At 47.1% G+C, this 11,280-nt stretch overlaps 1 protein-coding gene across 1 annotated transcript; it reads right to left on the reverse strand.

The window, feature by feature from the left end:
- Window positions 1-1,752: 1,752 nt before the first annotated feature.
- On the reverse strand, window positions 1,753-9,464 carry Mkrn2os (MKRN2 opposite strand). The gene is made up of 4 exons (XM_050148636.1): window positions 9,188-9,464; window positions 6,507-6,556; window positions 4,916-5,078; window positions 1,753-2,161 (listed from the first exon to the last, which is right to left on the reverse strand). Exons 1-4 carry the CDS (start codon window positions 9,403-9,405, stop codon window positions 1,939-1,941), a joined length of 654 nt encoding a protein of 217 aa, XP_050004593.1. The 5' UTR covers window positions 9,406-9,464; the 3' UTR covers window positions 1,753-1,938.
- Between the last annotated feature and the right edge of the window lie 1,816 nt (window positions 9,465-11,280).

Raw genomic sequence — 11,280 nt, forward strand, 5'->3', positions numbered from 1 at the left:
AAGAAAGGAAATTATTGAAAACATGAGACCAGCTTTAATATATTGGTATAGGAACTATCCTGAGAAAATGAGAAAACTATTAGGGAATATGGAGCAAAGAATAAAAAACTATATAGATGGAAAGCTAAACACAGGACCCTGGGAATTGGTCTCCCACGGTAGAATGTAAATAATGGTGTGAGACAGAATTCTAAGAGACAAAACAAAACTAAAAGTCCTTGCCAGCATCTTGAGCACGTAGAGGGGAGCACGTAGAAAGGAGCACGTAGTAGAAGCTCTATTTTGATTATGCTTAACCTTGATTTATGTCTGGAACCCTGAGTGGGGTGATGCAGTGAACCTGCCAAGTTCTTTGATCTGTTTTGTACAAAAACTGAAGCTTTGCAGAAGTAAAATCGCAGCAGATTTTCACTACGCAGTGTGTCTGTCTGTCATTTCCCTTGCATCGTATCCTGGCTATCCTATCCTTCACCCTGTTCTCCCGTGGATAGTGGTCTCCGAGAGGGACGGTCCGTGGCACCCTATCAACAGGCCAAGGCAGTTTCTTTATTCACTAATGAAAGCAACACATAGACAGAGGACCTCCTACGCCAGGCCTGGGTCTCTCACTGGCTGTCTTGTCAGTGTTCATGGGATGTTGGATGTCCTATCAGTCATAAGGTGTTGGGTGTGCTTTCATGGGGTTCTGAGTGACCAGTCAGTCATAGGGTGTTGGGGGGTCCTGCTTTCAGTTTGTTCTCCCTAGAATTTGAAATCATCTAGGGAAGGAAAAAAGCCCAAGGGGAGAACAGGTCAGAGAGAAATGAGGTCTGTTAGAGCAGTGGCTAGCTCCGTCAGGGTGAAGGACAGTTTCAAAAGCACTTCCCTTATAATTGGGGGTTTTGTCATATTAATTTTGAATTATTATTTCATTTAATGTGTATGGGCATTTTGCCTGCATGTATGTCTGTCCACCTTGTGCCTGGTGCCCACAGTGGCCCAAAGAGAGTGTTGTATCCCCTGGAACCGGAACAGGTGGTTGTGAGTGGCCGTGCAGGAACTAGGAATTTACCAAGTCCTCTGCAAGAGGAACAAGTGCTCTTAATGGTTATATTTGTTTCTGTTTTGTTTTATTATTCTTGACAATCCAGAGGTTACTCTGCAAACAGATTTTCTACCATTTGGCTGCATCCATAGCCTTCCTGTGCAGATGTAAGACATGCCTGCTTACATCTTCAGAACCAGTGTCTCCCTCTCCTACCTTCAGTACCCTCTCTGGTCCCTCTCTGGTCAGTCATTCTTTTCAGTCACATCAAAAAGTAAATGTGTTCAGTTTAAATTAATTGATACAAAATGTTTTCTTTGGTCAGTGAATAAGGTTTTTCCACCTTGGTAGTAGCAGATTCTCAACTTAAAAACACAACTGTTGGAGAAATTTAATTGTAAAGAATGTTGTTGTTTTTTTAAACCCAGTGCAATTTAATTTTTTTGTTTTCTTTTTGTTTGTTTGTTTTGTTTTGTTGTTGTTTTGGTGTTTCGAGGCAGGGTTTCTCTGTATGTAGCTTTGGAGCCTGTCCTGGAACTAGCTCTTGTAGACCAGGCTGGCCTCAAACACAGAGATCCACCTGCCTGTGCTGGGATCAAAGGTGTGTGCCACCACTGCCTGGCTTTAATTTTTTTTATTAATTTGGGAGTGTGGTACAGGGGGCTGAACCGAGGGTCTCTTATATGATAGACAGGTGGTTCTTCCATTGAACTGTATACTCTGTGATTTTATTAGTTTTGTAAATTTTTATTAATTTTACAAGATTTTATAATAATACTTAAAGGAAACTATACATCAGTTTTATTAGCCACAGTAAATTCATTACAGATAGAAATCTGCAGTACTATTTAAAGGTAGTAAACCTGAATGTCCTGTCCCAACTACCATCGCATGCAGCATTCAGCACAAACTGCCTAAGAGGGGCTTGTCACTGGATTGGGATGGTCAGCCACGTGGAAGCCCCTCTCCTGGACGGCCCTGTAGAGTGTGATGTACTTGGAGGCCAGGCGCGTCCTCGGGATCACGTACTTCTCTGTGAACGCCCTCTTGTCCAGCTGCTCTTTGCCTTCCATGGCAAGGACACAGTTAATGAAGGCAAGGGCGAAGCTGGAGCAGTTGTGATGGTCCTCTTCGTACCTTGAGAAAAGAGGGAGCTCCAGTGAAGTGAGACAGCCAGCCCTGCTCCCCAGGCTGGCCTTGAACCCCGCGGCAGCAGAGGCCTCCGTGCTGGCCCTCGACAATGTGCTCGATGGTAAAGGCACCTACCACCAAGCATGACAATCTCCAGGTCTCACATAGAGGAGAGAACCAACTCTTCCAAGATGTCCTCTGATGATGGAGGAAGGTCATTGGCTAATAAACTGCCTTGGCCCATTTGATAGGCCAGCCTTTAGGTGGGTGGAGTAAACAGAACAGAATGCTGGGAGGAAGAGGAAGTGAGCTCAGACTCGATAGCTCTCCTCTCTGGGGCAGCCAGCCACCAGGTCAGACATGCTGAATCTTTCCCGGTAAGACTGGTGCTACACAGATTACTAAATATGGGTTAGGCAAGATTGTGAGAATTAGCCATTAAGAAGCTAGAACTAATGGGCCAAGCAGTGTTTAAAAGAATACAATTTGTGTGTTGTTATTTGGGGGCATAAGGTAGCCAGGCAGCCAGGAGCCAGGTGGCAGGAACGCAGCCCGCAGCTCCTCTTAAACACTCTGAGCTCCACACATGTGCACATATTCAGGGGCACGCAAAATAAATGAATAAAATACATTTCTTAAAAATTTTTAAATGGAGACCAGGCACAGAGACTTGCATCTTTTTCAAGACAACGTTTCTCTATGTAACAGCCTTGGCTGTCCTGGAACTCCCTTTGTAGACCAGGCTGGCCTCAAATTTACAGAGATCCACCTGCCTTTGCCTCCCGAGTGCTGGGATTAAAAGGCATGTGCCACCACCACCCAGAGAGATGTCTTTAATCCCAGAACTGAGGAGGCAGAGGCAGGCAGATCCTTGTGAGTTCAAGGCCAATCAGGGCTATATAGTGAAACCCAGAGAAAAAAGAATGAAGAGGGAACAAATTTGAGAAATTAATTTCAAATTGCTAAAAACACAAAAAATGGCACTTAAATATTTGCACACTATAAACAATATTTTTAAAAATTTAGGAATGCCAGGTATAATGGTACATGCCTTTAAGCCTAGCATGCCTGAGGCAGAGGCAGGTAGATCTCTTAAGAGTTCAAGGTGTTTCGAGACCAGCCTGGTCTACAGAGCTAGTGCCAGGACAGGCTCCAAAGCCACAGAGAAACCCTGTCTCGAAAAACCAAAACCAAAAAAAAAAAAAAAAAAAGAGTTCAAGGTGTGTCTGGCCCGCATGGTGAGAACCTGTGTTGTCAAGAAATAAAATTATGAGCTGGGCATGCACCTTTAATCCTAGCACTGGGAGGCAGAGGCGTGCAGATCTTTATGAGTTGGAAACCAGCCTGAACTACAGAGTGAGTTCCAAGGTAGCCAAGGTTATGTAGAGAGACCCTGTCTCTAAAAAATAAATAAAATTATGAAACATAATATCAATTTTCTGTGTATGTTTAAAAATACATTCTCGCCAGGCAGTGGTGGCGCACGCCTTTAATCCCAGCACTGGGGAAGCAGAGGCAGGCGGATCTCTGTGAGCTCGAGGTCAGCCTGGTCTACAAGAGCTAGTTCCAGGACAGGCTCCAAAGCTACAGAGAAACCCTGTCTTGAAAAACATAAAATAAAATAAAAATACATTCTCATAGCTGGGCATAGTGGCATTGTTCTTTAATACCAGCACTCTGGAGGTTGAGGCAGAGGACGGTTATCTTGTAAGCCTCGGCTACACAGTGAGACCTTGTCTCGGGAAAAATAATGATTAAAAACATTTGCTCAAGGATGGCTCAGCAATTAAGAACCCTGTCTGATCTTCAGGAGGACCCAGGTTCTGTTCCCAGCACCACACAGCTGTTGATGACATCTGTAAGTCCAGTTCTAGGGGACGCGACCCCTCATCGTTCCTTTTCAGGTGCCGTGTGCCTATAGTGCACTTGCACTCGAGTAAAACAGCCATATGCATTTAAAATAAACAAAAATTTTAAAATAAATCTTAAAAATAGCCAGGCACAAGCCTTTAATCCCAGCACTTGGGAGGCAGAGGCAGACAGATCTCTGTGAGTTCGAGGTCAGCCTGGCCTATAAGAGCTAGTTTTCCAGGACAGCTAGGGCTATTGCACAGAGAAACCCTATCTCAAAAAAAAAATAACAATAATAATAATAATAATAATAATAATAATAATAAATCGTAAAAATAGAAGGAAGCCTCCTCCCACATCCGTGAACTGACTAAGCAGACACAAAGTCCTCAGGACACTGACAGCCACCGCTTCGCCCTCCAGCGTTGGCCGCCCCACTCCTCAGAAAACTTCCACGGCTCCAGACTTTTGTCCGTTGCTTTTCTAATGACTGTGGCTTTATCTGGGCCCTGAGGGACCTGTCCAGCCTCGCCCCTGTGGGAAGGCTGGTGACAGCAGGACACGAGGCTGCTCTCACTTCTCCAAGGAGTGAAAGGCACAGATTGGGCGGGAAGGAAGGCAAGCTAGAAACCCTAAGGCCCATCCCAAGAGCCCCACTTCCTCCAGCCAGGCCCCACTTGCCCAAGTTCCACAGCTCTCGCTCAAGATAGCGCCACCATCTGGACAAGTATCCAAACACATGCATCTTGGAGGGACATTTTCTGGTAACTGGATTTAACTATTCTCACAGATTGACAGTCTCAAGGCAGACGGACTGTACTTGACATACCGCAGTGACCACAGAGCAATGAGGATGCCACTTACATGACAGGTGGGTGGCAGCGGCTCGCAGTCTTTCTGGACACCTACCTGTGAGGCAGCCAGGCCGGCGAAGTGGAGAAGTCTTCCAGGTACACGTCCCACTGGTCCATGAGTCCGAACATGCTGGGCTGCACTAGCGGGATGCTGAGACTCTGCTCCCATCCTGCCTCATCGCGCTGTACGCCGTCTGCATTGTAATTATACACGACCCCTGCAAACCCAAAGCAAAGGCACTCTGGCAGGTGCTCAGAAAGTGACAGCAGCCGTGGACCCTGTAATCTGAGTCACGCTTGTCTACAGCTATCAGACAAGTCCATTTGGGGCAGTGGTTCTCAGTCTTCCTAAGGCTGGGACCCTTTAATACAGCTCCTCATGCTGTGGTGACCCTCAACCATAAAGTTATTTTGTTGCTACTTCATAACTGTAATTTTGCTACTGTTATAAAGCATAATATAAATATCTGATGTTCAGTATATCCATGACCCCCAATGGGGCGCAATCCACAGACTGAGAACCCTGATCTAGCGAGCTATAGAGGGTTTTTTTTTCTTTAAAACGTTTCTATTGTTGGGGTCAAACTCAGGGCCTCATGAAAGCTAGGCAAGTGCCCCACCACTCTGTCTCCCGGGAGTAGCTCAGCGGCCTCTAAGCTAAATCCTGCCCACCAGCCATGGTGGGTCCTTTGCTTTTGACCCTGACTCAGGCTCAGGCTAGGCCAGTGCTCTGACACGGCCACCCCAGTCCAGCTTTCTAAAGCCAAAGGCTGCAGACCTCACCAGTCACATTTTATTCTTCAAGCCTAGAGTATGGGGACCCAGCATAGTGGGACACTCTGCATAGTGGGGGACTCAGCGTAGTGGGGGGACTCAGCATAGTGGGGGACTCAGCATAGTGGGGGACTCAGCATAGTGGAAGACTCAACGTAGTGGGACCCAGCATAGAGGGGGACCCAGCATAGTGGGGAGACCTAGCATAGAGGGGGACCCAGCATAGTGGGAAACTCAGTGTAGTGGAGGACTCAGCGTAGTGGGTTGTGAGAGTTGGGAATCAGAAGCCAATAGCAATCTGATTCAAACAGAAGAACTGAGATCTTGGTCAACTCAACTTTTTTTTTTTTTTTTTTTGAGACAGGGTTCCTCTGAAATAGTCCTAGCTGTCCTGGAACTCACTCTGTAGACCAGGCTGACCTCAAACTCACTGGGATCTGCCTGCCTCTGCCCCCCCGAGTGCTGGGACTAAAGGTGTGTGCCACCACCGCCCGGCTCAACTCAACTTCTAACCATCTGTTTCTTTCTCTTTAAATCCAACACAGAAGTGTGCAGGTTTGTGACGCTCTGAGAAAACATTAGACCTTCCCAGGGGCCAAGGGTATGGCTCAGCAGTGGCGTGGGTTGATCAAGCAAGAGGCCCTGCCTGAGTTCCATCCCAGCAACACTAAAGTGTCCTTAGTCTTCCAAATATACAGACTGTAAGGAGCGCTGGCTTGCCCGTCACACAACTTGCTTGGGTTGCAGTAGGAGACACAAGGAAGGCAGAATGGTTTGCTGTTGCTGTGACATCATGCTGTCTGGAAACCCTCCTTTTCCCTTAATGGTGTTGTGGGGTTTTCTTAGGCTGGAAAAATGCAAGAAGTGCTCACCACGTGTGTTAGTGAGTCCAACGTGCAGGTCAGACTTTCCATCGTACTCCCTGAAACAGAGGGATGTTGGTTTGGTAAGAAGTCTTGCCACATAGCCAGGCTGTCCTGGAACTCAGGATCTTCCTGCCTCAGAGCCCAGGGCAGCTTCAACCACAAGTGTGCCACTGTGCCTATTAACAAGCTTTTCATGCCGCGCTTGACTATGAAGCATGGGCATTTGAAAGAGCATGCACCCCACCCCTGAAGCCTGCACCAGGCCTCGCCATTGGTTGTAGGCTGGCTAAAGAGTAGAGCAGAAGCAGGACTCAGGACCCACCCCCCCACAGTCTTATGGGGGAGGAACTTCCTATACCCCTCCGGGAGTTCACTTACTACCCCACCAGCTAAAGTGGGTGAGAGGGTCCTGGAGACAGCTCAGAGACTCTCAGCCTTCTTCACCGCAGCTCAGTGCAGCCCGCGGCCACTGTACTCCCGGGACTGCTGTTTCTTCCGTTACTCTGTTGGCTTGAGGTTTTTCTGGTTTGGATTGCTTAGTTCTCGGAGCAAACCCAGGACCTTACTTGTGTTCAGCACATGCCCCCTCTGTCCTACACACACCCTTAAAATTGTTCTTTTTAGTTTGTTTTTGTTTCGGACAAAGGCACACCGCGTAGCCCAAGCTGGCCTTGAACCTGTAACCCAACATCAAATGTTCTGTTATTTGAACATTAACAAAATAATAAACTCAGCAGTGGTGGCAAACTCACAGAGATCCACCTGCCTCTGCCTCCCAAGTGCTGGGATTAAAGGTGTGTGCCACCACCACCCAGCTTTGTCACAAGTTTTGTGGGACTGAAGGCAGACTTGGAAACGTGGATGAAAGGGAAGAACTCGGTTTGGAGAGTCCGGTGGGAGGGGCTGCCATGGTTTCTGCCAACACAGTATACAAACAGAGTCCACACCTCTTTTCTCATTCTGCCCATGTCGGAAAGGACCATACCCGTCAGTATTAGCATTTGCCCGAGAGTAAACAAGTTCTCATTACAACAAGGGAAGAGAGTGGAACATCAGACTTCTTTGCCAATGATGTCATAACCTTTCCTGAGGACATGAATCTAGAAGGGACCCTGTCATTAGGAGTCTAAGGAAGCTAGTGCTGAGAGAATCAGAATTCAAGGCCAGCCTGAGCTATATACCAAGTTAAAGGCCAGCCTGGGCTAAGTTACCAACAACTAAAAGTTAAGGAAGATTTTGAAACAGAACAGAGATGATGGAAGATGGAGACTTGGGTCTCCCCAAAGGAGTGAGGAGGTTCCAGGGAAGTTGAATATTCGAATAATATCAAATATATTTTTATTAAAAGATAATTGTATGAAATTAAAAATAACCTACTTATATATGGATTTTCCTGGTTCTTTCTTAATATTGCAAGTTTTTAAGATTTATTTATGAGTACAGGTGTTTTGCCTGCATATGTGTGTGTGCAGTGCCCACAGAGGCCAGAGGAGAGATGAGAGTCAGATCCCCTGGGACTGGAGTTACAGGTGGTCATGAGACACCATGGAGGTGCTGGGAGCTGAACTTGGGTCCTCTGGAAGAGCAGTCAGCATTCTTTCAACAGCAGAGCCATCTCTCCAGCCTTAACATTTGGCTCCTGCCAAATGTTTTCAGAGTTATCACTAAATTAACTTTGCACTTCCAGGGGGAAAAAAGTACACTGTTTTTTTTTTTTATTGGAATTTTATTAATCTGCATGTTTTAACTCCTGGAAGAGCTGCATGTGTTGGCTCATGTCTGTGATCTTAGCACTAAAGACACTGCGGCATGAGGATAGCATGTTCAAGACGACCCCGGTCAACACGGCAAGCTCCAGGCTAGTCTGTCACACAGCAAGGACCTGTCTGCCTCGGGGGAAAGCTAAGAGCAGAGGAGCTGGAAGTGCAGCTCAGCTCTGGGCACTGGCACAGCACACAGGTTGTGTGAGGCTTTGGGTTTGATCTCTAGCACTGTAAAGGGAAGAGAAAATAAAGAGAAGGAAAAGGGGAGGAACCCTTAGACTTCACTGTTGATTTAATTCACCTCCATCTAGAACTGTGTCTCGGCGGGGGGGGGGGGGGGGGGGGCACGCCTTTAATCCCAGCACTTGGGAGGCAGAGGCAGGCAGATCTCTGTGAGTTCAAGACTAGCCTGGTCTACAAGAGCTAGTTCCAGGACAGGCTCCAAAGCCACAGAGAAACCCTGTCTCAAAAAAAAAAAAAAAAAAACAAAAACAAAAAACAAAACACCTAGAAATGTGTCTCAGGGATTGTACTTTTTTCTGCACACTGTACCTGCTTGCTACCTAAGTATGAGCTGTAAGCAGTGTTTCTCCGGTAACATTCACTTCCAGGTTACCCCAGTCAATCGCTCAGCACACACCTTTTCCCTAAAATCAGGTATCTTCATACACCATGCACCGTCTTTCGCATACTACACAAAAGTGTACACAAAACCCAGGACCGTCCCAAGGCAGGCAAGCCATGCACTCTGGCCCTGCATCACCCACTCCAATGGACAAACAGGCCCGCGGCTGAAGACATGAGGACGACAGTCTACCCTAAGCAACCCCCACACACTGCACAGCATGGCACATGCCCTTCAAAGCCGGTGTAAGGGCTGACACACAACAGGAAACATGCTCGGTATAACTCGAGCCACTGTACCTCAGGAATGTCCCTCTCGTGGGTTTGAGGAGGAAGGCGCATTTCTCTTGATGCCCATTGGAGAACGGATCTGAGATGCTGATAGGTGCGTCCTCTATCCTGGTGGAGCCCACGTCCCCCTGGCACAGGGGGCAGCATTGGGGTACACTGAAACTGTAGATGGACTTCTCACAGTGCCTGAACTTAATAAGAGGCTTTCCGGACCCTGCGAAGTGCATCCCTCTGAAGCCTGGGCCACCAGCACAGGTTTCTGGCAACTTCCTGTTCTTCGTCACACAGTTGGTAAACACACACCACCTGTGTAATCTGATCGATGGTGACATCATCATGGATGGAAGTTTCAAAAGCTAAGCCAGGTAGATTAACCAGTAACTAGGCTCTAGTCGCTGGGCTCTTAAAGAGCTAGCGTTCATTTGAGCTGCCTTACCGAGTTTCTTTGTAGACGCTACACTTTCGCAGCCCCGCTTTCCCATGCAACCTGCCTCGCCATCCCTCAACCTTTGCCAGTGGGACCAACAGGAGGCCCATTGCCACTGCCTTCCTGATGGAAGATAAATTGTTATAGTCCATTTCCAGTGTTCGGCGGCCTCAGAGGCCATCAGAGAGTCTTCAGATAAACAGGGCACTTCCTCCCTCTCCTCTAGCTGGCAGCCGGTGCTCAGGAGACTCCGAACTCTGAAAGTAAGAAAATCATGGGCAGTATGCTGCCTGACTCAGCCCTCCTTCAGAAAGGGGGCAGTCTCAAGCCCCAAATTATTCATTAGATAAGTCTTTGTGTCCTGAGCCAATTGAATGGGACTTTAGAGAGGAGGTAAGTCCTGACCTTAAGGAAAAGGGAGCAGGAATTCCTTGTGATTATGGGGACTTTAAAAACTACTGTTTTATGTCAAATCAGCAGGAGGCCATTTTTGCCTTTTCCCAATGCTAATGTCCTGTCTCCAGAATGGTATATTAAAATCTGCTTTGTTAGCTGGGCAGTGGTGGTGCACACCTTTAATGCTAGCACTGGGGAGGCAAAGGCAGGCAGCAGATCTCTGAGTTGAAAACCAGCATGGTCTACAGAGTGAGTTCCAGGAAACACAGAGAAACCCTGGCTCAAAAAACAAAAACAAAACAAACTGCTTTGTTTTCGCTAGTCTCTTGAATCTATTATCTTACTTCCTACATTTCCTTCCTTCCTCTCTCTTTCCCAGATAAACAGACTGTAATTGTTTCCCCAAAGCTTCATTTCCCCCAGACATATTCATCTTACAATGTATATAAATACAACAGCCAACCCAGTGTACATTAAATAATAGTAAAAAAAATTTAAATCTGTCGCAGAAGGAGGGGGGCTCTTGCTGAGCACCTGAGAGACCAGCAGTACACGGTGTTCTCAAGGCCACCAGCCAGGGTCCCAGCAGAGTGGCCGCTTGCTCTCAGCAGTCATCCTCAAATACTTGAAATAGTTCAAGGGGGTTTTATTGTTGTTGCTTTTCTTTCTTTTATTTCCTTTAGCGTTTAGAGTAGCCAGGCCTGTCTTGTAGCAGGTAGAGCTATGGGACAGAGGAGGAAGGATGTAGGGACCCACGAATCGGCCTCGCTCCACACACAGCATTCACTAGTAATGGGTGCAGTGGCACCTGGATGGGTAAGGAAGGAAACTTGTTTCGGAGTTGTGTTCCTAGCTGTGTACAAAATGCTGCATTCTCATCAGACTCTATTGAGGTGTGCCAGCTACCAAACGGCCTGCGTCCTGTCACCGGCAGGGTGGGTCTGCCTGACCACTGGTCGTGGAGCGAGCCCCCTCACATAGCCTCCGGAGAGGGTGGAGACACAGCCAAGGAAGGCAAAGTTGTCTTTAAAGAAGTTAGGAGGCTGAGGCCTGCTGTTCCTTCTCGAAGTCCCTGTGCGCAGCCCTGTTGTTTCAGCTTTGAAGCTTGACACCCATACAGAAAGTCTCTGGGGAGTGTTAGCAGCAGACGCTTCCCTGAGCAGACTCCTCTAACTTGCCTCTGGCTCTTTGTCAGTTTTCTCTAGACTGACCAGTTTGCGGTTTTTGTTTTTTTTTTTTTTTTTTTTTTTTTTTTTTTTTTTTTTTTTTTTTTGTTTTT

The sequence above is a fragment of the Alexandromys fortis genome, unplaced genomic scaffold (genome assembly GCF_014885135.2).
Source record: "Alexandromys fortis isolate MF-2015 unplaced genomic scaffold, M_Fortis_MF-2015_v1.1 scaffold_59, whole genome shotgun sequence".
Taxonomy (NCBI): Eukaryota; Metazoa; Chordata; class Mammalia; order Rodentia; family Cricetidae; genus Alexandromys; species Alexandromys fortis.